General features: G+C 53.5%; 3 protein-coding genes and 1 long non-coding RNA gene across 8 annotated transcripts; 3 read left to right on the forward strand and 1 right to left on the reverse strand.

The window, feature by feature from the left end:
- Positions 1-570: 570 nt before the first annotated feature.
- Positions 571-15,138, forward strand: TXLNA (taxilin alpha). Of its 3 annotated transcripts, none has more exons than XM_082685674.1 (11): positions 571-679; positions 1,262-1,471; positions 2,119-2,457; positions 4,112-4,203; positions 6,605-6,775; positions 8,052-8,246; positions 8,885-9,004; positions 9,233-9,307; positions 10,028-10,120; positions 10,482-10,577; positions 11,735-15,138. In XM_082685674.1, the coding sequence occupies exons 2-11, from the start codon at positions 1,294-1,296 to the stop codon at positions 12,059-12,061; spliced, it is 1,686 nt and encodes a 561-aa protein (XP_082541800.1). In that variant the 5' UTR covers positions 571-679; positions 1,262-1,293; the 3' UTR covers positions 12,062-15,138. The 3 variants fall into 3 exon arrangements, with proteins under 3 accessions (XP_082541800.1, XP_082541801.1, XP_082541799.1); XM_082685675.1 differs by having other exon boundaries at positions 575-719; XM_082685673.1 differs by lacking the exon at positions 571-679 and adding an exon at positions 849-998.
- Positions 15,139-17,779: 2,641 nt separating this feature from the next.
- On the forward strand, positions 17,780-22,194 carry CCDC28B (coiled-coil domain containing 28B). Its single transcript, XM_082685778.1, has 6 exons — positions 17,780-17,894; positions 19,112-19,302; positions 20,401-20,567; positions 20,687-20,880; positions 21,080-21,102; positions 22,000-22,194. Exons 2-6 carry the CDS (start codon positions 19,139-19,141, stop codon positions 22,052-22,054), a joined length of 603 nt encoding a protein of 200 aa, XP_082541904.1. The 5' UTR covers positions 17,780-17,894; positions 19,112-19,138; the 3' UTR covers positions 22,055-22,194.
- A 9-nt stretch (positions 22,195-22,203) lies between these two features.
- Positions 22,204-23,104, reverse strand: LOC309841988. The gene is made up of 2 exons (XR_014299431.1): positions 22,806-23,104; positions 22,204-22,571 (listed from the first exon to the last, which is right to left on the reverse strand). It is a non-coding gene; the product is annotated as an uncharacterized lncRNA (long non-coding RNA).
- IQCC (IQ motif containing C) lies at positions 22,209-25,144 on the forward strand. 3 transcript variants are annotated; one of them, XM_082685733.1, is made up of 5 exons: positions 22,209-22,517; positions 22,936-23,079; positions 23,296-23,554; positions 23,782-23,900; positions 24,008-25,144. In XM_082685733.1, exons 1-5 carry the CDS (start codon positions 22,476-22,478, stop codon positions 24,773-24,775), a joined length of 1,332 nt encoding a protein of 443 aa, XP_082541859.1. In that variant the 5' UTR covers positions 22,209-22,475; the 3' UTR covers positions 24,776-25,144. The 3 variants fall into 3 exon arrangements, with proteins under 3 accessions (XP_082541859.1, XP_082541861.1, XP_082541860.1); XM_082685734.1 differs by having other exon boundaries at positions 22,473-22,661; XM_082685735.1 differs by lacking the exon at positions 23,296-23,554.
- Positions 25,145-25,205: the final 61 nt, after the last annotated feature.

A 25,205-nucleotide genomic window follows, 5' to 3' on the forward strand; every position in this document is an offset into this window, starting at 1 on the left:
AGTGTCCTCAGATGCAAATGGGAATGACAAATAGTACTAATCTTCATAAGCAGTTACGAGGGTTAAGCTAGTAGATGAGAAAGCCCACTGTTGGCGCTCAAATAACTACTACTGATAGGAAGTTTTCATTTGAATACAGAAAATGAGGCCCGGGAAGAGAAAAGAATGCCCGGTCACACAGCAAATGAGCAATGAGGCTAGGACTGGAATTCATCCCCACCCCCAATCTTCTAACCCTTGTCCTCAAGAGTTCCTAGTCATAGACGTAGGGGCGTGCAGGAGAGAAGATCCAGTCGCAGGGCTTTGGACCCGAATCATAAGTTACGCACGATAGGAACGAGATGGACTCGAGCACTTGTGCAGTATGACTAGCTCCTTTCAGACGTCCTGTGCGTATCCGGCTCTCAGAACTAAAGTCTTTTCCACTGCACCTTGGGAGTTGGGGGCGGGGTGTCAGCCCCGATGCATGCCGGGAATTGTAGTCCTCCCCCCCCCCGCCCCGCTTTCCCAACTCACCCGCCTGAGAGGCCGCCTTCGCTTCATCTTTCCCAGCAAGCCCCGCGAGAGCGCCGGCTATTGATTGGCTGCAGCAGGAGCAGGCGGCTCGGCCGGCAGCGGTTACCCAGGGTTTCCGGTGCGAGGCCAGAGCGGGCGAAGCTGTAGGGAGATCGGCGGTGAGGTGCGTGTCCCGAAGGGTGGGCGGACGAGGTGACCAGAAAGTCTGTGGGCCCGAACGCTCTCGGCCAGTGGGGAGAATCACGGCGAGTCCGCGCAAGGGCGCGGGTCGGGGTGGGGGGAGCGGGGCGGGGGGGCAGAGCTGGGGCCTGTGCGCATGCGCGGGCGGGCAGTGCGCGCGGCTGGAGGGCGCGCGGGGCGTGGGTGGCAGCGCGCGCGGGTGGGGGGGCCCACGTGGGGCCTGGGGGCCGGGGGAGGGATGAGAATCGAGCGTCTCGCCACGTCAGTCTCCGTCCCTGAGCCTATCCCGCGCTCTGCCTGTGGTGAGGGGGCCTTATAGTGCCGGGAAGCGGCTTGGAGAAAAGGGAGGCCTTGCCTGCCCCGCTTCTGGAGCGGCGCCCGAAAACCTGCCTGGGCGCGCCGTTCTTCCCTGACCGGCCAGAGACAGAACCGTTGTTGGCTCCCTCCGGTGAAGGCCGGCTAGTGTGTTCTGAGAAGCTCTGTGCACCCGGTACTGGGATTTCGGCCCCAAGCTATGAAGAATTTCGAAGTCCGGAAAATAGCGAGTGTGCTTGTGTCTCTATAGGACCTGCTCCCAGCCTAGCGTTGCGGACCACAATGAAGAACCAAGACAAAAAGAATGGGACTGCCAAGCAGTCGGGCAACTCTTCCAACCCAAAAAACAACCCGGGGCAAGCGGAAGCAGGACCAGAGGGAACCCAGGGGCGGCCCAGCCAGCTGGCTCCTGCGACAGAAGCCGAAGGTTCCTCCAGCCAGGCTCCGGGGAAGACTGAGGGTGTGTGCCCGCTCTGGTTTCCAGCGGGCAGGGGGAGGAGTTTGCGGTGCGCCTGGGTGGCTTCTGGAGTTAGAGGCTTCTGCCGCTGTTTACCAAGGAAGGAGGAACCGTAGGATGAGAGGAGGACCGGACCGCACTGAGTCTGTGCCACCCCTCGATCCCCGTTTCCCGGGGTGGGGGGTGTTGATAGGGCCGCCCATTCTAAGCACAGGAAGGAAGTTTTGAGGGAAAGCTCTTACAGCGTTAAATAAGGTGGTAGTCAAATGAGACACTCAACCTGCCAGCCCAAGTTGGAAAGCCTCATTCACCAGTGGGTAATTGCTCTTCACATCAGAGGCTTTCCTGGAACTTTTTTAATAGCCAGAAATGATTTTTGCGGGGAGGAGGAGGGGATGGACTAGATGTTGAACTCCAGGTACAAGCCATCCCTATGTGCTGGATGCTTTATTTCCTTGATATCTTTCACACATCTGGCAGAAGTGGTGGGCAGTCATGGGAGATAATTATATCATTTTTATAGGTGAATAAACTGAGGCTTAAAGAAGGTAGGCAACATTTAACCCGAACGAGTAAGTTCAGGCCTGGAAAATCCCAGCCAGTGGAATAACCATCTTGTTTCTCCTGCCCGTCATCCTGCCCTGCTGTAGGAGCACAGGCCAAAACTGCTCAGTCTGGGGCTCTCCGTGATGTCTCTGAGGAGCTGAGCCGCCAGTTGGAAGACATTCTGAGTACATACTGTGTGGACAACAATCAGGGGGGCCCAGGTGAGGATGGGGCACAGGGTGAGCCTTCTGAGCCCGAAGATGCAGACAAGTCCCGGACCTATGCTTCGCGAAATGGGGAGCCTGAGCCAGAGACCCCGGTAGTCAATGGTGAGAAGGAGACCTCCAAAGGGGAGCCAGGCACAGATGAGATCCGGGCAAGTGACGAGGTTGGAGACCGAGATCACCGAAGGCCGCAGGAGAAGAAGAAAGCCAAGGGTCTGGGTGAGCAGAGGGCAGCTGCTGGTGAGGCGGGGGAGTTTGGACCTGACATTCCTTGGGCTAACCTGCTCTGCCAGGATTCAGAGGACACTACTCTTCAGAGCAGCAAGTCACATTAGTTTGGTCCAAGCCAGGGTTGTGGGCTCGGAGAATGTAGGTTTTTCACTGCATAGCGGCTTCTGACCTTGGGAGTAGATGGGAACTGGAATCTAGCCTGATCCGTCTTTGAAAAAATGAAGAGCAGGAGGCCTAAGTGGGCTCCTGTGTCAGCCAGCACTTTTTTTAACCTGCCCTGTGAACTTGGGCAAGACTTTTCTCCTTTCTGGTCCTTAGTTTTTACTTCTCTACAGTTAGATTTGGACTAGACCAGGGTTGAAGACTCAAGCCAAATTAGACAGGGGACCCTATATGGACAAGACGTGGCCTTCTTCATCTAAAGGGGTGATTGCCATCTGGTCCCAGCATGCTGATAGCATGTAACACTACAGGCTAGATGTAGCCAGCCTTCTTTTTTTTTTTTTTTCCCCTTTCTTTCATGCAGAGTTACATGAAATCTCTCTGGATTTTTTTTTTTTTTTAAAGATTTCATTTATTTATTTGACAGAGATCACAAGTAGGCAGAGAGGCAGGCAGAGAGAGAGAGGGAAGCAGGCTTCCTGCGGAGCAGAGAGCCCGATGCGGGGCTCGATCCCAGGACCCTGAGATCATGACCCAAGCCAAAGGCAGCAGCCCAAACCACTGAGCCACCCAGGCGCCCCAAATCTCTCTGGATTTTTAACAGTTGGCAACTAACATGCTAGGAGCCAAACAAACCTACCTGTGGGGTTGGATTTGGCCTGTGTGCTCGTGCTGATCTTTCGAGCCTCTTGGGGTTGACACTTCAGGAGCTTGGTGCTGTACTATGTACAGGGGACAGAATGAAGAGCCCTTGACTGAGGCACAGACAAAGAAAGTCATTGGGGGTGGGGGAGAGCCCTGGTGTGAGTGTTCAAGAATCAAAGCTAAGTAATAGTATACCCATGTATTAGTCGTTACTTCCACACCCTCTGCTGGTCATTCTAATTGGAAGAGGGTTTTATGTTTGTTTGGTTTTTTTTGTTTGTTTCTTAATCTTGGGATCAAATATTGGAAGGTTTAGTCATTTTAAAGTTCAGTGTTTGGGAGGGAACAAATAAAGTTCAGTTTGGCTGCCTCTCTTGATAAGAGTTTAGTCGTTCCCAGCAAGACCTGTTCCTTTTTTGCATCTGTCCTCTTTCAGAAGGGCCTTCCTTGCATCGACACAGTAGCACTCAATTGGCCAATGGGATGTCTTTTTTTCTTCAGCTGGTGGAGCAGGCAGTTTTTTTCACCTACCCCCAGTGTTCACCACGGAGTGTCCACATAGCCTGAGTCATTTGTCTGTCAAGGGTTTGTTGAGCATGTCCTCTGCAGTGGGCACTAGGGACAGTACTGGGCGGCACTGGGGCCACAGCAGTAGGCAGAAGTGAGTTGGCGGCCACTCTGATGAAGCACATGGTTTGACAGGTTGACAGCCAGTTCAACAAACAAGATCAAGTATAGTGGTGGAGGGCTGCCTCAGGGCCTAAGAGTGTGGGCCGAGGCCTGGGGAGATTCCCCAGAGAAGGGGGTACATGCTTTTGCTCCCTGTGCTTTGCAGGGAAGGAGATCACCTTGCTGATGCAGACATTGAACACGCTGAGCACCCCAGAGGAGAAGCTGGCAGCTCTGTGCAAGAAGTATGCTGAACTGGTCAGTTCTCCCCCTTCTCCTTGCACCCGCCCTGCCTCGGAAAGTCAGCAGGCCACCTGGCATGGGGTTGAGGGTGCAGGGGCAGGTGGGTGGCTTACTTACTGTTCAGCCTCTCTCTCAGCCTTTTCCCCGTCTGTCACTTGGGGAGTCGGGTCCCAGCTGGCCTCTTCCAGGCCGACTATAAAAAGAGACCCTTCACATTCCAGTGGTAGAACCCTGCTCCTGGCCCCAGTCCCAAATACCACGTCGTCTCACACCTGTGTGCTTCAGTGTGCATCTCCCCAAAACGTGGAAATGCATAGCGCTGTCCTCATACTTATGATTGGTGCTGATCACGTGATACTCTCTAATACCTCTCCCTGGTTGTTTAAAGTGTCAGTTTGGTCAAATCAGGGTCTAGAGGAAGTCCTTTTAATGCATTGGGTCCTCACAACATTTTTTCCTTTTACTCCAAAACAGTCTTTATCTTACTGCTAACTTTTTTCTCATGTCATTGACTTACTGAGTTATCCTGTAGGGTGCCTCACTTTCTCGCTTGTGTTATTGAACTTCTTATTTTACCTTCTTGATTCCTGTGGATAAAGTGGAAATTAGTTCTAGAAACTTGATCCAATCCAACTTCATCTCTTTTGATAATAACTTCTCGTAAGTGGTACTCTGTAGAGAACCACAGTGTGCTCCTCCCGCTTTTGGTTATGGAAGATTGTCCACTGGGTTCGGTGGGACCAGCCAGGTTCCTCCCTTGTCAGGTTGCCATCAGAATTTGAATGAATGTGTTTCTCCACTGAGGGTCATTTCCTGACTACTTATTTTTAACTTCTTTCACTCCATTCACATGTGTTAGCTGGAGTTCTCCTATAGGGAATTTTTCTCATTTGTAAAATTGGGGAAATCATACCTGCCTGATGGGGTTATTATAATGATTAAATAAAGGACAGGATGTAAAAAAGATACCACCCCTTCAGAATGAGCCAGCCAGGGAAAGACTGATGAAGAGAGCAGGAGCTGAGTCGCCAGAGTGATATTCTCAAGTAGACGATGAGGTAGGGGCCAGAGCGGGAGGATGAGCTGTGTTAGGAAGCACGGCTGGGTCCTGGTGACTGCAGGAGAGGGCAAGTGGAGGTGGTTGTGCAGAGGCGGAGCTTGTGCCCCTGTGCCTCTGGTTGCTTCCATTCGCAGGGAAATGAGAAAGATGGTTGTTGCTGGGAGAGAGGAGAGTTGAAGTGGAGGAGGACAAGGACGAAATAGTTCTCTGGAAGAGGAGTGTGAATAACATAAGGAATATAGTTGGGCCACGTGGCAGACGAGGGTCTGCCCCAGAGGGGTGGTCATGAACTTAAAGTGAGATGCTTCAGGCAAGTCTGCTTCAGTGCTGGCGCAGAGAAATCATAAGGCTGGTATATCAGGGTTGGAGTTTCGTTGGTAGAAAGGGGCAAGAGAGCTAAGGGGGTAAAAAATCTAAGGTAAGAGGATCAGTGATTATTTAAAAGAGAGTTTAAGGAAAGCAAAAAGATGGTTGATCATTGGGCTGGAGGTCCAATATGGTAGACTTTCTGGAACCACAGATACTGGAGGGAAGGAGCTAGAATGACAGTTGATAGTGGTCCTGCCCTGGGATGAGATACTGGAGGTGTGTGTCCTTCTGGGAAATGACAAAATCTGGGTCTGACTGTCCAGGATAGTAACCACTAGTCAGCTGAAATGTATGTGGGTAGCCTAGATTTGGATGTGCTCTGAGCCTAAGGTGCACATTGGATTACAGATATCTAAGGAAAGGGAAAGAATAAAATACTCAAAAGTTTTTACATTGATTTCAGATGGAATATTATAATATTCAGATATTAGATTAAGTAAATATTTTACTAGTGTTAATTTCATCTACTTTCTACCTTTTTAATGTGGCCTCTGGAAGAGTTGTCATTACATCATTGAGCAGCACTGTATCTGTGTTGAATAGGCTTGTGGTAGGATAGCTGATCGGGAGGAGAGGGCAGGGTCTGGGGAGAAGTTTAAGATCTATCCGAAATGAAAAGGCCAAAATGTTAACAGCAATCACATTGAGGAGAGAAATGATGCTGAGTCTCGGAGCAGCAAGTGGGAGTGATGGGGGTCTGTTGAGTACAAGAAGTGGTGGTAGGGGGTCTCCTCGTAGGGCATGAGTTGAGAGCCTTGCGAACTTTGTCTCTGGAGTCAGAGCACAGAGAAGGTGGGGTCTGCAGCCTCTGCACCCCTGCTTGTCCCGAGTGCCCATTTCTGTATCCTTGCCCTTGGAGTTATCAGAGAAGTGTGTAAAGCACCCACACGATGTCCATTGGGGGCTGTTGACAGCTGGAGTTGGGAGAGGGCAAGGGTCCCTGAGGAAGAGCGCCACGGGGCACTTACTCAAGTTCCCCGTCCTCAGCTGGAGGAGCATCGGAACTCACAGAAGCAGATGAAGCTGCTGCAGAAGAAGCAGAGCCAGCTGGTGCAGGAGAAGGACCACCTGCGCGGGGAGCACAGCAAGGCCGTGCTGGCTCGCAGCAAGTTGGAGAGCCTGTGTCGTGAGCTGCAGCGCCACAACCGCTCCCTCAAGGTGGGCTGGCTCCTGCCACGTGGCTTCCCTTGACTTCCACTTTTCTTTGGTGGGCTTTTGGCAGACATATAGATGTCCCCAGGATCACCCTACCTTGGAGGCAGCTGCTTGTTACCACTTGCCCCATACTTGTTTCAGGTAAGGTGAGGACTGAGGTGCAAAGGGAGCCCCGGAGGCAGGGCTTCCATGTTGTTCAGAAAGCTGGTGGGTGGCTCCTCTCCCATCCGCGGTCTGGAGTGCTGGGTCTTTTCTCTTCTTCTGGGTGGGGGTCAGTTTGGTTAATGCCCAGTCACTGCTATGACCTCTGGATCCTTTATTTTCAACATACTTAGGTCAACAAATGTATGGTGTTTTGCCACACATTTTGCTCATTTTTAGTTGGTCTTTGACAAATTTGAACTTCACTATAAACAAGGTATGAGGGGTTCAAAGGTGACGAAAGTATAGCAAATCGAAAGTGACAGTTGCCCACCCTCCTCAACCCCAGTGTCCAGCAGAAACCACTGGAAGTACACCTTCTCACACGTGAGTTTAAGTGCAGCCTACAGACTACCTGTGTCTGTCCGTGGTTCTCCACAGGGTCCTCTAAACGGAACCGCTGTCTGTGTATTGTTTCACATCCTGTCCCAGCTTCTCACTCCCAGAATGCCTAGCTGTCTTTCCCTCACTTTAGTTAGGACTGTCTCATTCTGTTTGACAGCATCGTTGATTTCACTTACCTTATTTTACCAGTGTCCTAGTGAAGGAATTGCTGGGTGGTTTCTAATTTACACTCCTGCATCCATAGAGCTACAGTGGAAGTTCTCATATATATCCCCAGCTCAGTGTACACAGTGTACCCGTAGGATAAACCTCAGAAGTGAAATTTACGATGTAAATTTTCATAGATTGTGCCACATTGCTTTCCCACCAGTAGTGTCTGCTTGCCTAATTCTGCATAGTCTTACCGACCTGGCCACTACTGAATTTTAACTAGTTGGGAGTGGAGGGGGAGAGATGAGAAATGAAAGCACAGAAACAAGACTGCTTAACCTGAAGTCTGAACGAATGGGCTTGGGGAGATCCAGGTTCCTCTAGAATGGCACTTAAGTGTATGTCTACATCTTTCTAGGGAGAGAATCTCTCCCTGATAGACACGGGGTCCGTTGGGGGCCCATATTGCATGACATCTTGGAACCTGGCTGCTCCTCATTCAGAGCAGGGAGGGTTGTCGGTACAGACCCTGGCTGACTGGGGAGCTGCAGGTGACGAAGCCAGGGCTGACTTCTCTGCCCAGGAAGAAGGCGTGCAGCGTGCCCGGGAGGAAGAGGAGAAGCGCAAGGAGGTGACCTCACACTTCCAGGTGACGCTGAATGACATTCAGCTGCAGATGGAACAGCACAATGAACGCAACTCCAAGCTGCGCCAGGAGAATATGGAGCTGGCAGAGAGGCTCAAGAAGCTGATCGAGCAGTACGAGCTGCGGGAGGAGGTGAGGAGCCCCGTCCGGCCAACACTCCGGCCACCTTTCCTTTGCTATCCAGAATGTAGGTGAAGTCTCCACGTGCCTTTGCTCAGCTGCTTTGACCTTTGAAGCCACCCTGAGTCCACCGCCTCCTCCCCATTCTTTCTGTCTCCCCCTCTCCTGGCTCCCAGGGCCCCTCCAGCAGTTAGGACTGCCTTGAAATTCGCACATCTAGTCTTGGTCTCTAGATGGGGCATATCTTTGCCAATGGGGCTAAGTTGTTGTGTTGGTGCGGGTGTCGTTTTTGTCCTTTCTTCCCATTTACAAGAGAGCCGGGCTCCAAAAGTGAGGGTTGTTAGTCCTGCAGAGAGATCTACTGGGGTCGGAAGTTTGAGTGTATTTATTACTTGGCTTTCTGGGAGCCGATTCCATCCCTTTGCACACCCAGGACTGACTGGAGAGAAACAAGGTGAGGTTGGGAAGTAGACCTTCCAGAAACGTGAGGCCCATGTGCTGTGGAACACGCGGAGTCCAGCATGTCAGAATGAGATGGGAGGCTGGGTAGGGGACCCGGGTCTCTGCAGGTGGGTCGCCCCTGCAGCCCCCAGACCTCCCTGCAAAAGGGAGCTGCTGACAGGTGGCCCTCCCACCACGCTTTGCCGCAGCATATCGACAAAGTCTTCAAACACAAGGACCTGCAGCAGCAGCTTGTGGACGCCAAGCTCCAGCAGGCCCAGGAGATGCTGAAGGAGGCAGAGGAGAGGCACCAGCGGGAGAAGGATTTTGTGAGGCTCGGGCCCTGAGGGTGGGGCGTCTGGGAAGAGGTGGGTTGGGTTCTGGCACAGCTCATAGTCAAGTTTGTCAGGGAGGGGTTGGTTCCTGTCCGGAGGACCAGGGCACTGCTTCAATCAGAGAGCAGGACACTTCAGTGGGTCCTGGGGCATACGGCTAAAAAAGGCCAAACAGCCCCTCAGGGGCTTCTGACAGGATCTGGGGTCCTGTCTTGGAAATAGCTCCTCAAAGAGGCAGTGGAGTCCCAGAGGATGTGCGAGCTGATGAAGCAGCAGGAGACCCACCTGAAGCAGCAGGTGAGACAGAGTGGGTCCTGACCCTGTGCCTCTGAGGTCCGCTTGCTGGGCCCCATCCTGGGGGAGGGAAATGGGGACCCTCATTCTAGGACCACCTTGACTGCTGTGTGACCTTGCTGAGCCTTTGTTCTCTCTGGACCCGCCCAGCTGCTGTGGTGGTGACCAGGTGGCTAGGTGAGCTTGAAGGACTTTGTTCCTAGTTGCAAGTGTCGTGCAGCTTTTGAGGATGCAGGGAAGGAACGGCTGTTTTTAATTACATTAATTGTACTTAATTTTAGAAGAAAAGTTTGAAAACACATGCAGAGGCAAAATATAAGTCATCCCAAACCCTTTCTAAGCTTAACATTTTGGATTCTGTCCTTCCAAATACGTAGTTACTGTTTTGTTTTAAAGAAAAATGGTATCTCGGGCGCCTGGGTGGCTCAGTCAGTTAAGCATCTGCCTTTGGCTCAGGTCATGATCCCAGGATCCTGGGATCGAGCCCCCGAGTCAGGCTCCCTCTGAACAGGGAGCCTGCTTCTCTCTCTCCCTCTGTCTCCGACTCCCCTGCTTGTGCTCTCTCACTCTCTTTGTGAAATAAACATAATTGTTTTAAAAAAAAGAAAAGTGGCATCTCAGTAGAATTGTTGGGTCAGAGGTCCATGGTTGGGTCTGACTGTGCTAACCAGAAATGCCCTCCAGAGAGGCCTAATCTTATCTCTGGGCTTCTTCCTCACCCAGCTGGCCCTATACACAGAGAAGTTTGAGGAATTCCAGAACACTCTTTCCAAAAGCAGTGAGGTGTTCACCACATTCAAACAGGAGATGGAGAAGGTAACAGTGTCCAGGCTGGGTGTGGCTGCAGGGGAAGACCCCGCCCCTGGGGAGCCTGCTGGGGAGCTGTTTCCATGAACTGTGATTGATACCAAGGATGGCCTGTAAGGAGGGATCAGAGCCTCACCCCGCCTCTGAAGGAAGCATCACTGACCTGTGCATCCTCCAGGTTATCCTAGAGAAGGGGCACAGCCTTGTCATTCCCTGTTGGTGGTGGTGGCATTTACCTTGTGATGTCCTGCGGTTGCACCGGAGGCACTGTAATACCTTGCCCCCTTGGGAGTGCTCCCCATCTTGGAGACACAGATACACAGATGGTCTGGCCGCCTGACCATTTCCTTCTGTCTGTCCCATAACCCAGATGACTAAGAAGATCAAGAAGCTGGAGAAAGAAACCACCATGTACCGGTCCCGGTGGGAGAGCAGCAACAAGGCCCTGCTTGAGATGGCTGAGGAGGTGGGCTGGGTGTGCTCTGCAGCTGGGGGGAGAGGTGGCAGACAGGGTTGTAGTTTTTGAGTGTTGGGCCCTCCCCTCTACATTCTACCAGTAAGTCATGGAGCTGGGACTTGTGTGTCTATCTGTCCAGGTCCAAAGGCATCGCCAACTATTGCCCCATGGGAGATGATGAGCCCAGTGGTAGGTCTGCAGTAGAAGCAAAGAGAACAAATGGGAAATTCAAGAACCAAAAAACCAAAGGGTAGCAGTGATGCATACAGTTCATATGCAGAGTAGCTTAGGTAATTTGACTTTATGGTCTGAGATATAGAAGAAAGGAATTAATTGCTGGAGTAGCTACTATATACTAGACCCTTCTGACTGTCTTATATAATGCCAGTTCAGTGAACCTTCTCAAGATCTGTGAAGTTGATGTCAGCAGTCCCTTTTTTTTTTTTTTTTTTTTTTTTAAGATTTATTTGTCTAGGGGCACCTGGGTGGCTCAGTTGGTAAAGCATCTGACATCTGACTTCAGCTCAGGTCATTGTCTCAGGGTCCTGGTATTGCCCCAAGTTGAGCTCCCCACTCAGTGGGGTGTTTGCTTTTCTCTCTGTCCCTCTCCCCCCACCCCACCCTTGTGCACACGTGCATGCACTCTCAAATAAATAAAACCTTAAAAAAAAAAAAAAGGATTTATTTATTTATTTGAGAGAAAGAGACAGTGTGCAGGCACATGTGTGAGCAGAGGGGAGAGGAGAGAGTCTCAGGCGGGCTCCTTGCTGAGCACAGAACCTGACGGGCTCCATCTTGCAACCCTGAGATCCTGACCTGAGCCCAGATCAAGAGTTGGATGTTTAACCAACTGACCCACCCAGGTGCCCTCATAGTCCATTTTAACAGATAAGGAAATAGGCTCCAAAAGCCAGGTCAGGTCGGACTTTGTGTCATCTGGTGGATAAATGGAGAAATACGTTGTCTTCAAGCCACGCCCTTCTCTGCACTGCAGCACCCCCTGCCAGCAGCAGGTCTTGGCACCCATCATGGCTATTTCACTAGGAAAGGACCAGCTTTGGGCTCTGATCTGCCCCCGGTGTCATTCAAGTGTAAATGTTTTCTACCACATGACTCTGGCTTCCGGGGTTGATGGCGTGGCAGTAAGGCCCCATTTCTTTCCCTAGAAAACACTCCGGGACAAAGAGCTGGAAGGCCTACAGGTGAAAATCCAGCGGCTGGAGAAGTTGTGCCGGGCACTGCAGACAGAGCGCAACGACCTGAACAAAAGGGTACAGGACCTGAGTGCTGGTGGCCAGGGCTCCCTCCCTGACAGCGGCCCTGAGCGAAGACCAGAAGCCACAACCGCCTCTAGGGAGCAGGGTTGTGAGGGTCCTGGGGCCCAGTCACCGAGCTCCCCAAGGGTCTCAGAAGCTCCTTGCTGCCCAGGAGCAGCGAGCACAGAAACACCTGGCCAAGTGGGGTCCCAGGAGCCCACCTCCACCACCGCCTAGGGAACCTGGCACGGGGGGCGTGCTGGGAAGGGAGCGAACGGCCCAGCCAGGCCTAGCCCAGGCAGGGCTCCCATCGCTCAGCAGTCCGGTGCTGAGGTCCAGGGTGCTCCGACCTGGCTGACATCTGACACTTTGCAGTTTTGGATTCTGTGGGTCAGTTTTACATACATATGGCATATGTGCAAGGCCTCCTACATTCCTCTCTCTCTCCGGAACATGGGCTTCCACTGGAGGTGGGGGTGTGTACGAGTCGAGTCACTGGCTCTTCTCTGAGCTGAAGAGTCTCAAAGAGGAGCTGCCATTTGCAGCTGCTGTCCCAGTGAGCTGGCAGGACAAGTGACTTGAGCCTGCCCCTGCCTGATTGAGGCTCAGACACCCCCCCCTTCTGCCCTTCAGGGCTTGTGACAAGTGACACACTTGGGCCTTGACTGCGTTTCCCTCGTTAGCAGGGCTTGGGCAACTCTGGCTCTCCTAGCTGCCCTGGAGCCTCCTTTACTTCTCTCAACCTGGAGAAGGGGGTCCCTGGGCAGGGCCCGCAGAGCTGGGGATCCAACTGCTGTCCTGCTCTGGAGAGGGGACCTGGAGAAAGTGGCTGTGGGCTGGTACACGGTTAGGGAGCCCTCAGGTGGTGCCAGGACCAGGCCGGCAATGCTTCTCAGTAGCCTTATCATTCACAGGTGCCTCTCTAGCCTGCACAAATGATTGACGAGACCACCCAAAGGATGCTTTCTGAAGGTTTCTGTTTTTTGTGTGTTTTTTGTTTGTTTTGCACATGACAGTGTGTGTATTGATCTGAGGAAGGAGGAGGGTTGCTGGCACAGTTGCCTTCCAGTGCACCCCAGCCTCACCATCCCAGCTGGTATCTTTGCCACGTTGGTGCTGAGCTTTCCTGTTTGGTGAAATCGGATTGCAGTTAGGAGGAAGGGAAGGGCCTCTCATGGTTTTACCACAAGCTTGCCTGTGTGTTTCAGTCCTGGGACGCCACTGCTGATGCCCATCACCGCTGTCTCCATGCGGCGGTTGCTGGGCCCTGTGCCCAACTGTTGTCCCCTTGGCTTTTTAGGAGTCTGTTTCTGCTTCTGACCCCACCCTTCATGTGCAATCCTTGAGATTTGCCCTGGTTCCATTGCCTAAGGAATAAGCTGAAGTATGTCCTTGACATCTCACTTCCTCTGTGGGAGCCCCCAGCTCTTGTCTGACACCTGAGGGACAGCGTGAGACTTGACGATTGATGAGCCTCAGAAATCCATATAATGGCTGACATTTGGGGTCTTGTGACCCCCTCACACCCCAGTACTTGGTACTTTGGCCTGAAGGTTCTGGTTGCATACTTGCCAGGGTATTCACCAGTCTATACGGAAGAATTTTCTGGGACAGCAGAATGAGGCATGGGTTGGGAAGCTGGGCTTGTGGTACTACACCCCACCTCTACCTGGGCCTTGGCTTCAGTGTAGCTGAGGGAGCTTTTGTTTCTTGCTGAATTTCCTTGAAGCTAGTTCAGTGTCCTGCAGGGCCCTTCATCTTCAACTCCCAGCCCGCTCTTCATGCCTTTCACTTCAGTCCCTCCCATAAACAGGTTCACGAAGAGTGCAGAGGGCTCCTGTAACATGTTACAACTTAGACCAGAGATGGCAGATGAACAGCACACCATTGTTCCGCTGCCCCCATGGCAGCTACCATCGATTGGCCTCTGAGTATTTCCCGCTAGTCCTGGTATATCCTGCTCTCCTGTGGAGAAGTGTTTCCCTAAGATCTTGCCCTCTGGAGTGGTCCCTGGACCTGCCTTTTCCTTGCCCAGTAAGGCTTTCCTCGCCCCACCCTCCCAGCCCCCGTGTCAGTCTGAGACACACAAGAACTGCCAGCCCCGTGCAGGGTTTGCTGGGCTCTGGAAGCACAGGGAAGAGCAAGCTTTTGCCTGTCTGGTTGAAAGAGCAAGAGGCCTGCAGTAGCCCGTGCGATTGCCTTGCTTCAGCTACCTCATAGAACCTGTGCGGTTGAGGGGCTGGCCGTAGGAGCCCAGTGTGGGGGTTCCCAGCTGTAAGGCACAGCCACCCCCAAAGAACTGGTCTAGTTACTGTGGGGCTGCAGTGAGCAAGGTGGCCCAGCCAGGCTTCCCGGATCCTGTATCCAGGCCCTGGGTGAGTAGAACCTTTGCTTTCAGCTCCAGCCATGTCTAGGTGTCCGGGTCAGCCTACGGATGAGGATTCCATTTTCCATTTTCCCTCTTCCTGTCCCTCTTCTCTTCATTGACCAAATCACACTAATCACTACAGCTGCTCTGCTTGTTCTGCTTTCCAAAGTCCGCCCAGGTGCCTGGGCGCTGCCCTCGCCAGCCATGAGCCTGGGCCCCATGCAGGGAAGGTGGCCTAACTGGATTGAAGGCCAATGCCTTCCTCTCCAGGGCAGGTCCCATGCACATGACCTCAGTTTTAGGACCAAGAGCTGTGTTGGATTCTTAAGATTGCTCGCGCTTCCTCCAGGGGACCATTGCTGGTGAGGCTCGCTGCCCAGAGCCCTTGGCCCTGCTGACAGTAATTTGTGTTCCAGACCTTGCCCGGCTGAGAGCCTCACGTACACCAGATTCTTGAGTGGTATTGGCAGCACTTTGTTTTAATTTTGTTTTCCATGAGGTTTTTGGACCATGGGCTGAGCTCAGGCACTTTCTTTAGGAGAATGTCCTGTCTGTGAAGATGGTTATTTCCACTCCACCGCTCCCATCACAGTGGCCCTGCTGAGGGCTGACCCAGAGGTCAGTGGAACTGCCCTAGTAGCTGGGGGGGGGAGGGCCAAAGCCTGCTGAGCTGACTCCAGCTGCTGCCCCAGCCCTCCCACCTGAGCAGCACAGAGGTGGTCACCCCAGGGACAGCCAGGCACCTGCCTGGGGGAGGGGTACTGCCTTCTGTCCCTGTAACTGCTTCCCATATGGCCCAACCTGGCCACCCAGGTTTGTTTTAAAGCTGTGCTGACAGCTTTTTTTTTTTTTTTTTTTTTTTTGGTCTCCTTTTGGTATTCACAACAGCCAGGGACTTGATTTTGATGTATTTTAAACCACATTAAATAAAGAGTCTGTTGCCTTACTGGTGTCTCTCCTGACCGCTGTGGTCATTTGGTGCTTCTGGATCCATCTAGCCATCACTGACTCCTCTGGATCTGCTCCGGAGCCTTTGGCTGTGCTGTATCAGGCATCTTCCTGAGTGCCCCCCCCCAACACCTGCCAAGTCACCACAAACAAATTAATTTGAACTGCCTGAGCAGAGCCCTTGGCAAAGTTGGCATGATGCTCATATACATAGAGGCATTAAATTTCTTTCATTCAATGAAAAGTTGGCCCTGCCCCATGAAGGGTCAGGCTAGTGGTGAAGAAAGATACTTTTTTTCTTTAAGTGATCTCTGTGGGGTGGCTGCATGGCTCAGTCTCTGCACCCAATGTGGGGCTTGAATTTACAGCTAGATCAAGCCTCACATGCTCTACTGACTGAGCCAGCAGGTGCCCTGGAGAAAGATATTTTTATTTTTTTTATCATTGTTAATATTTAAAGACATTATTTATTTGACAGAGATCACAAGTAGGCAGAGAGAGGAGGAAGCAGGCTCTCCGAAGAACAGAGATCCCAATGCCGGGCTTGATCCCAGGGTGCTGGGGTCATGACCTGAGGTGAAGGCAGAGGCTTTAATCCACAGAGCCACTCAGGTGCCCCAATTTTAAGATTTTGTCAGCACAAGCAAGGGGACCTGTAGGCAGAAGGAGAAGCAGGCTTCCTGCCGAGCAAGGAGTCCGATGTGGGACTCCATCCCAGGATCCCAGGATCATGGCATGAGCTGAAGGCAGACACTTAACCATCTGAGCCCCCCAGAAGATACTTCTAGATAAAGAAACAGCAGTGGTGCTGTGGAACCGTGAAGGAAGCCCTGTCTCCTTCGGCAAGGAGCTAGGGGTAGACACCTGGAAGGGCTTTATGACCCAAAGAGCAGGTAGAAGTTTGACAACTTGATTTAGTAGCAATGTAGTTCACCTAGAAATGCAAGTGCACAGGAGGTAGGGGGAGATGTCACCAGGAGTCCGTGTGCCAGGTTAAGGAATCTGGGCTAGATCAGAGGACGGGAGGAACCACTGAAGGTGTTCAAATAGGGCATTAGGAAGATCTGTGAGGAATTATAAGGTACGGAGATGAGAAACCTAGACATAGGCTAATTGAGGCCCAAAATTAGATGCCTGGATCACTGCTGTTCAGGGCTGTCTGCCATGGGCAGCACCCTTTGGCATTGGCCTACCTGTGAATTCCTTTGATTTTGTACCCTCCTTGAGAAGACCACTTTCTGCATGCAATTCTGAAGAATGGGCTGATTTTTTAGACATTCCTGCTCACCCTGCCAAGCCTAGGTGCAAAAGTTGGGGCTCCTGCACCAGCACCCTATTCTCTCTGGAGCCTGGGTTTGGCCTGGCACAAAGGATGATACATGAGTGCCTAAAAAACAGCAGAGACGTCCTTCCTTCCAGGCGTCCACAAGCAGCTGTGTTCACGCTGGCTGTGATGGTCTCCTTGGAGCCTCTGCTCCTTCTGATCAGGGTCTAAACAGGTTGATACCTTTCAGAGCTGACCCCAGTCAAAGACTCCTTTGGAAGGAGGCCAGGGAGGCCACCCCAACTCTTGAAACTCCCAAGCCATGCATCTCTGAGGATAACTTCACCCTAGGGCGGCTCCTGCACCCACCACCACTTTCCTGGAAGAGAGCAGCCTACAGGTTGTCCTCTCTGCCTTTGCAGACCCCTCCTTCCAGCCTCTGGTTATTGAAAAAGTCCTGAATTAATGCCTTCACTTCAGAAACAGTCTGGGTGTTGGAAGCACCTGGGAAAGATCCCTGCGTGGGTGCCTGTGGAAACAGCCCATCACTCCCTAACTTATCTGGAAGCCCAGGTACCGGGAAGCTGCTCCTGCCCATGGGAGGGAAAGGGGTCCAAGGTGCTGTGCACGTTGCCCTGGGGCAGCTATTTGAAACTGCAGGGCAGCCCGGCCAAGGATAAGCCTGTCTCCTGTTGCATCAGATGGTTCTCTGGGGACCAGAGCTAGGAGCCTCTGCCAGGTCTTTAAATAGCTGCCCCATTGATCTGGCCTCCCAGGTAATCTCACTGATGTCCCTCTGACCTGATGCTCCCTACACGTGTCTCTTCGACCTGGGGGGGGGGGGGTTTGGTCCCATCACTTCAGTCAGGGGCTGAACATAGCCCCCACTGCTTACCAGTGTCTGGGTATCGTGGGATGAGTGATATTACCCTCAAAATATAGTTTACTTTCAGCAAATGGGATGGTGACAGTAAGTTCCTGCAGGATTGTTATGAGGATTAAATGTACATAAAGTGCTTAATAGGGGACCTCAACTCAATAGACGGTTGTCTTCTCTTGCAGTTTCTTTCTGCTGCTGCTGCATATATATATGCATATGCATCTATATGTCTTACATGCTTATTTACATTTTCTGCCCCGCATCCCTATCTCCCCACCCTGGCTTTCTGACAAAACCACTACCATTTTGTAAGGGACTGTAGCTTCTCCCCAAACTGATGGGAAAGTGAGGTTTTAAGATTGCCATCACACAAAGAACGTTAGTCACTTTAGCTCAGCTGGGAAGATAACGTCAAGTCTGAGGGACAGCCTAGAACTGTCGTAGACTCCTCCCATTTTCCCGTATCCCCACTGCTAAAGGAGGTCACTTTCTCTTTAAATGCAAATTACCTCCTGCTAGCTCTACAGCCATCTGCACAGTTCCCTAGGAGGAGAGCACTGAGGGCGGAGGGAACGGCACGGAAACGCCACTCCAGACCCCACACCTCCAGGTCAGTTGTCCCCTTCCACGGTGTGTGTCGGGGGTGCAGAACATCCCGGGTCTGAGGCTGCGTTTCGGATCCTGGCTCCCCAGTTGAGCGATCCATTTGGCACGCGGTTTTGAAGACAGCTTGGGAAATAGATCCCCAGTGGTCCCCAGCCATTCCTGGGGAACAGGGGCTCCTGCTGCATTTCTTCTATCAATTCCCTAATTGGACCAAGCCACTGCAATGCAAGTTAGAGGACGTGCTCTGGTCTCCCCTCCACCACACCCCCTTAGGGCTGGCCAGCCAGGTGCCAGTTTGCCCCCAGTGGCCCCACCATCCCAGAGCACAGACCGAGGCTTGGTGGCGGCAGCCTGGAAGCAAGCAGCTTGGGAAAGCCCCTGCGAGGGCCTCCTCCGGGAGGACCTCAGCCGACCTGAGGCTTGGGGGGTGGAGCTGGCCTGGAGGCCGAGCAGTGCCAGCCACAGGCGCAGCCATTGTGGGAGGCCGAGGCAGCCAGCTGCTGGACCCCCCAGCCCCCCACCCCCGACTGCAGCTGAAGCGGAACGGGGCCTTTCTGACCAGGGAGGGGGAAGAGGCGGGAAGCCCGTCCCAGAGAACTTCTGGGAACTGCCTGATGTTTGAGATAGGGGTTGGCTGAAGAGGAGGGATGATGGCGTCTGAGTGGCAGGGTACCCACAATGAGCCCCATCACCCATCCTCTGGTGGTGAATGTCTGACACTGAAATCTTCCCAGGCGCCCCCACCCACACCTCGGTCACCTCCCTTGCCGATGGGATTTGTCAGCATCTGCCTGGACAGCTGATTAAACACAAGAGAACCTAGTTAAGACGCCCCTAATCGTCCACTGGCCTCCTGCCGGCTCACATCCACTCTGCCTCCCTCTCCGTTTCCCCTGCCAGCTCCGCCCCGTCAGCTCCTGGGACAGGAAATCCCAGCAGCAGCAGGACAATGGTGTCTGGTCCAGCCCTTCCAGGCAGGGGCCAGGTTTTCAGGCCAGGGCTGGAGGGCAGGTGGGGGACCTGGGGTGGGCCCTGGAAGCTCCTTCAAATACAAATCCAAGACCCTAGCAGGAAGGCACTGGCATCCGGGCCCTGCCCATCCTGGACAGAGGAGAGGACCAAGACCCTGGCAGTTATGAGGGGGAAGGTGGGAAGGTCCCAGGGTCCTTCCTTTGCCAGGGTGGCCAGGTGAAGCGATGGCTTTGCCTCTCACTATCTCAGTGGGACCTGAGGTCCAGCCGGGATCCAATGGAAGACAAGAAGAAGAAAAGGAGTCCCAAGCCCTGCCTGACCCAGCCAGCCCAGGCCCCTGGCACATTACGAAGGGTCCCCGTGCCCACCAGCCACAGCGGCTCCTTGGCCCTGGGACTCCCTCATCTGCCGTCCCCCAAGCAGCGGGCCAAGTTCAAGAGGTGGGTACAGAAGGAAAGCAGGGCAAGGAGGGAGGGACCCCAACTCTGGGCTCAGCCCTGTGGGAAGGTAAAGACAGCCTTAGCCTAAGCCTTAGCCTTAGCAACAGTTGATGCCTTCCCTGGGGCTGCCCCCACGGGCCACTGAGAGAAAACTCAGAGTTGCCTCCACCCCAGTCTCTGTCAGAGGCCAGATGGTGACTGGGATCTCCTCAGAACAGGCAGTGAGCGATGCCAGAAAGAGAGGCTGTAGGGCACTGGAGATAGAGAGAGAGAGAGAGAATGTCTAAGCTGAAGGAATTGCCTGACAGAAGTATGGAAGAAAAATATTGGCTGGGAGGTTCCCAGAACCACAGGTGGTTGTTGCCCTTGAGGGTCATGGAGCAGGAGATGGTAAAGGGAGACCCAGATGTACGATCTGAATTTTTGCTTAATTTTTCTAAATGATTGGGGATCTGAATTCGACCATACAAGGTCTCCATGTTTGTTTCCCACGAAACAAGGTGTTCTTTCTCCCATGACTGTGCCTCCCTGTGGTTTTGCACACTATCTGCCCGACAGATCCGTCTGGGGATGGCTGCAGGGGGCTGTCACTGAAGCCCAGGGCTGAAGCAAGACTAGTAGGAAATACAACAGGAAGGGGGGGGGGGGTGCGGGCTGAGAAAGGTCCTTCAGGGTTATCCTGGGGACAGTGGAAAATTTAAAACCGTTTTGAAATAGAAGAGGAGCGGAAAGATATTTTGGGGAGAGGTAAGATGGCTGTCATGGCAATAAGGAGTAACTGTCCCCAGGGAGGATGAGTGATTCCCTAGGGTCATGGGAGGAATGAGTGCAGGGCTCGGACAGAAGCCCCAGAGTGCCCCCTCCAGCCCCGGTTCTGGCTGAGTGTCACCTGAAGAAAAAGACTTCCTTTGACTCTTCTCCCTACCCCTCCTCACCCACTTCCCAGTCCTGGAGCCCAGGGCAGCGCCAGAAGAGCAAACATCCATTTCTGTTTGGGAGTAGATAGGAAGGTGAATTAGTGCATAGTCCGAAGGCATGAAAACCTTCGGTTCCTGGCCGCCCCCATCCTGTGACCTTGGTCATGCCCACCTCACCCAGGGTAGGCAAGGAGAAATGTCGCCCAGTGCTGGCCGGAAGTGGGGGTGGCTCTGCAGGCACGCCCCTGCAGCACTCCTTTCTGACCGAGGTGACCGACGTCTATGAGATGGAGGGGGGACTGCTGAACCTGCTCAATGATTTTCACTCAGGCCGGCTGCAGGCCTTTGGTGAGTCCCAGGGGCTGGACTGAGAGGGTGTGTGGGTGGGGCCGGAGGGCCTGGTCCCTGGGCCGCGGCTGGGGCCAGGGTCCCAAGCTGCTCCCAGGGCTCAGACAGGTGTTGTCCAGGGAAGGAATGCTCCTTTGAGCAGCTGGAGCACGTGCGGGAGATGCAGGAGAAGCTGGCCCGGTTGCACTTCAGCCTGGACGTGTGTGGGGAGGAGGAGGAGGAGGAGGAGGAAGAGGACGGGGTCACTGAGGGGCTGCCTGAGGAGCAGAAGAAGACGATGGCTGACCGCAACCTGGACCAGCTGCTTAGCAATGTGGGTCAGGGCTGGGGGCTTCTGTTCCTGGGGACACGAGAGGGTGGGGGAGGTACATGATCCTAAGGCTATTCCTGGCCCCTCGGTGAAAAACTGGGGGTGCATGGAGAGCCAACCCCCACCAGAAGATGCCTCACAGAGCATCTGAGGTTTGGCCTGGTGCATCTCCTGACAGAAACCTTTTTTCCTCTGTTGACAGCTGGAAGATCTTAGTAATTCTATGTATCCTTTCCAGGGGGACCCTGCTGTGTTCGTGTGTGTGTGTGTGTGTGTGTGTGTGTGTGTGTGTGTCACACCTCCCACAGATAAAATCAGTTTCCTTGTCCCCACCACCCTCTAGGAGTATTTACAATAAAACCAACATCTCCCCCTTCCTGTCCTACCGAAGCAGAATTAGCCACAAGCTGCCTCCCACGCAGACTTCTCCTGACTATCAGGAGAAAGATAGTTATAGGGAATGTGATTTATCTACTTATGAAGATCCTTGCAAGCGAGGCCCCTGGCTGGCTTAGTCGGTAGAGCTTCAGACTCTTGATCTCTAGCGCTGTGAATTTGATCCCCATGTTGGGGGCAGGGATTACTTAAAAATAAAACCTTTGTGGTTACACTAGTGAAAAAATTTTTTAAAAGAGAGAGGGGTGACAGACGGAGAGGCAAAGAATCTTAAGCAAGCTCCATGCCTAGGGCAGAGCTCCCTGCAGGGCTCCATCTCACAACCCTGAGATCATGACCTGAGCAGAAATAAAGAGTCCCACCCTTCACTGAGCCACCCAGGCACCCCCAAAAGAAAATCTTTGCCAGTACTTTAGCTGACACCAATCCATGGCAAAGCTGTCTTACTCTTTTTGACATTGAGTAATTCTTTTCACTGATTTAGATTATCTCCCCAGCTAGTCTCAGCCAGAAATAGTGCGAGTGCACGTACCTGCACGATCTAGACCCAAAGAGAAGGGAGTAAGCCATCTAGCAAGAAGGGTGGGTGTGGACTGCCACCTGAACCGCGAATCACCTTTGTCTGCCCCTTTGTGCGGTTCGGAAAACTAAGCCAATGTAGGATGGGCAGACAGGGCTGGAAAGACTGGGGTCCAAAGCATCGCAATCCTTGACGGACTGGCCTAGACAGAAGCTGCACCTGGCCGAGAACGCCGAACCCGAGGAGCAGTCAGCTCTATAGGTGTCGGACCCAGGCCCAGACTGCTCCTCCCATCCCCTTCAAACTGTGACTTTTTACGGACTCGATCGGGTATTCCACGGCCCCCCAGGTGCTACGGGGGTGGGGGGGCACTAGATGGAATTAAACCAGAAAGAAAGACACCGGCTCCGTGTGCTTCCTCCCCTCTTTGCGCCTTCACTCGGAGAAGAACCCGGAGTCACCCCTGCGCGACACACCGGTTTGGACGGTCCCGATCGGCGTGGCGGGAGGTGGGGCTGGAATTCCCAGCGCGGCTCTGGGAGTGGGAATTGGGAACCCGCGACCAGGTAGCCGCGGGAGGAGGATGGTTGCCTTGGAGACGGCAGGGGGCGGGGCCGCGCACGGCGCGAACTAGTGACGCAACTGGCAGGCGCTGGTCAGCTGCTGGTCTGTTGGCGCCGGGATGGAGCGGGAGCGGTTGGTTCGGAGGGTGTCGGTGCTGCAGGTGCGGAGCGGGCCCGGGGCGCACGAGTCGCAGCACGGGATCTCGGATTGGGACCTTCGAACGAGAGAAGGCCACTACGTTCAGTCACCTACCCTCGTGCCCGCCTCTGGAGTTACCGAACCACCCCCACCACCCTGAAGAATGGTGGGACCCACGGACCCCCACAGGCCTTCCACTCCCACCATACGCTCCTGCGGGATCCAGGAAGTGGCGGGAAGGGCCTTAAATTCGAGAGGGGGAGCTAGTCCGGCATCCTTCCTTGAACTCCTGGGGACTGTCCTGACGTACAGCGTCACCTCTCCTTTTCCCGTGTCCAGAACCCCTCGTAGTCACTGAGACGACCTCTCCAGGAAAATCCTCAAAATGCCCCATTTCTGCAGTGATGAGCATTTTCTTTCTCCTTTATTCTCCACGCCAGGCCTGCGTCCGGGGCTTCTTGGTCCGACGCCACTTCCAGAGTCTGCGAGCGGAGTATGAGGCTGTTGTACGAAAAATCGAGGGTGATCTGGGCACGCTTCAATGGACAGAGGGCTGGATTCCCAGGCCCCAGTTCCTCCCAGAGGTAGTACACACCCAGTGGAAAAGGGAGGGGTAGGAGGGACCTGGGGAGGGGCTTCAAGGAAATGGTAGAATCCACCCTTCCTGTTGACAAGCTTTTCTCAGTGGAAGACTCCACTCCCAACATTCCAATCCTTAATCCTTACCACCTTGTATGCTAAATCTTGGCACCCACATATTTGGAGAGTTTAGCTGCGAGGTTTTCATACTTATTTCTCAGAAAGCAAAATCCCATCGGACCCAGAAACCCCAAGGGAGGGCACCAAATCCAGAGCAGGAACTGCGGAGAAGCTTCTCATGCACAGAACCCGAGAGAGAAGCTGTCTTAGGGGAAGTGATGCTGAAGAAATCAGGAGAGTGCTCCACAAACTCGGGGAGCCTTCTCTGCAGAGGTGACAGCCCCTGGCCTCAGGAGGAACACAGAAGGAAAGCCAGGAATCCCAGGGAGATCAGAGATGTGTCAAGGATGGAGAACCCAGGTACCTCTGTGCCTCGATTCAGGGCAAGCCCCTGACTTGCTCTGGGCCTCAGCTTTCCCATCTGAAAAGTGAAAGGCTTGTGCTCCATAAGCTGCATCCCTCTTTTTTCCCAGTGCCTGGTTAAGGGCAACTCAGGGGCGGGCAGAGGAAGGGTGCCAGGGCTTAAGGGTAGCCAGGCCTAGTGGGTACCCATAAAGCCCTCTCCCTTTTTTCTTCCTCCTTCGCAGAAGCTGCGGGTCCAGGACTGCTCCACAGCCAGACTGAGCTCCAGGAGCTCCAGTACCACCACAGCCACTTGGCCATGGAACTGCTGTGGCTACAACAGGCCATCAATAGCCGTAAGGAGGTAGGCACTCCCTTGGAACCCTGCCAAGAGTGGGGGTTAGGGAAAAGCCTCCTGCTCTGTGCTCAAGCAGTCCTGCCTGGTACAGTGTCTATTCTCTTCCCCAACAGTATCTAATTCTCAAACAAACACTGACATCCCCAGAGACCAGCCAGCCCAGAGACAAGACCAGCGTGTGCTCAGACCACAGGGCACAGACCTGTGAGAGGGCCAGGTCACAAACAAGCCCGCCACTGAAAAGCCAGTCCTACCGAGACAGGACCGCTAGTGAGCCAGACCATGTGGATGACTGTTGGAGGCTCAGATCCCCACCACACAAGTGCCCAGAAAGACTGGCCACTACAGATAAAACTGCTGATGGGGTCAAGTACAGGGACCCATGTTGCAGGAAGGCTGGGCCACAGCTGCTCACACCATCAGATAACCAGGCCTTAGAGAACAGGCTCACCAAGGAGCCAGACCACGGGGAGCAGATGTTTGGACGGACCTGCACACAGCTGACGACTGTTCTGGATGACCACATCCCCAAAGGCCTCATACCTAGGGGCTACTGTTCTGAAAAGGCCAGGTCCCCGGTGCCCACACTCTGTGAAGACCCAGATATTGAGGACAAGTCTCCCAGGAGGTCAGACCACAGAGAGCCTGATTGCCAAAGAGCTAGGCCACGGAAGTTGGACTTCTCAGAGGACCGTGGCATCTGGGAGGAGACCTCAGCAGAATGTGGTGGCCAGGGTCTCTGGAAGACTAAACCACCTAAGGGCCAGCTCCCTAGAGAGAATTCTCTAGGGATAGAACCTCCAATGAACCTAGCCACAAGGAAGGGAAAAACCAGAGAACTGTACCATGGCGATGAAGGTCGCCTGAGAAACCATCTCTGACAGGGTCATCCCACATGGGAGAGGACCACTGGAGTGGCAGGCCATGGAAAACAGGACCACCAGCCTAGGCCCTGGGCAGCCAGGGAAAGACCAGGTTCCAAAGCGGGTGTGCTATGGAAGGGCGCTGAGGGAGGCAGGGCCTCATCCTTGCTCCCTGGTACCAGGACTTCCTTTTGCCCTTGGCTGTTGGCGGCTAATGGGGCCAAGAGAAGCTGGAGCAAAGAGCTGCTCCAGTATAGGGAGGGGAGGAAGAAGGACATTCGTTCATCCTTGCCTGTGGCTGAATCCAGTTTTGGGGACAGGGAATTTCCTGGGGTAAATTAAGTAGGGAGCCTGATGGAGAATAAAGGTTTTTTCATGGATTCTGCACCTGGTTGCATTCATCTTCTGCCTCTGTTCAGCATAGAACGGGGCCCTCCTGTTCCTTTTC

This window comes from Mustela nivalis (genome assembly GCF_964662115.1).
Source record: "Mustela nivalis genome assembly, chromosome: 10".
In the NCBI taxonomy this organism is placed as follows: Eukaryota; Metazoa; Chordata; class Mammalia; order Carnivora; family Mustelidae; genus Mustela; species Mustela nivalis.

What these genes read in the sequence shown, in the direction of transcription:
- TXLNA (XM_082685673.1), top strand. Translation starts at nt 935, where the DNA reads ATGAGAATCGAGCGTCTCGCCACGTCAGTCTCCGTCCCTGAGCCTATC. An exon ending in GCAAGAAGTATGCTGAACTG is followed by an intron (nt 4,204 to 6,604) that starts GTCAGTTCTCCC and finishes CCCCGTCCTCAG; the next exon opens with CTGGAGGAGCATCGGAACTC. An exon ending in TCAAACAGGAGATGGAGAAG is followed by an intron (nt 10,121 to 10,481) that starts GTAACAGTGTCC and finishes CCCATAACCCAG; the next exon opens with ATGACTAAGAAGATCAAGAA.
- CCDC28B (XM_082685778.1), top strand. Translation starts at nt 19,139, where the DNA reads ATGGAAGACAAGAAGAAGAAAAGGAGTCCCAAGCCCTGCCTGACCCAG. An exon ending in AGGCCGGCTGCAGGCCTTTG is followed by an intron (nt 20,568 to 20,686) that starts GTGAGTCCCAGG and finishes GGTGTTGTCCAG; the next exon opens with GGAAGGAATGCTCCTTTGAG. An exon ending in GAAGATCTTAGTAATTCTAT is followed by an intron (nt 21,103 to 21,999) that starts GTATCCTTTCCA and finishes GGACTGGCCTAG; the next exon opens with ACAGAAGCTGCACCTGGCCG.
- IQCC (XM_082685733.1), top strand. Translation starts at nt 22,476, where the DNA reads ATGGAGCGGGAGCGGTTGGTTCGGAGGGTGTCGGTGCTGCAG. An exon ending in GGAGGGTGTCGGTGCTGCAG is followed by an intron (nt 22,518 to 22,935) that starts GTGCGGAGCGGG and finishes TCTCCACGCCAG; the next exon opens with GCCTGCGTCCGGGGCTTCTT. An exon ending in CCATCAATAGCCGTAAGGAG is followed by an intron (nt 23,901 to 24,007) that starts GTAGGCACTCCC and finishes CTTCCCCAACAG; the next exon opens with TATCTAATTCTCAAACAAAC.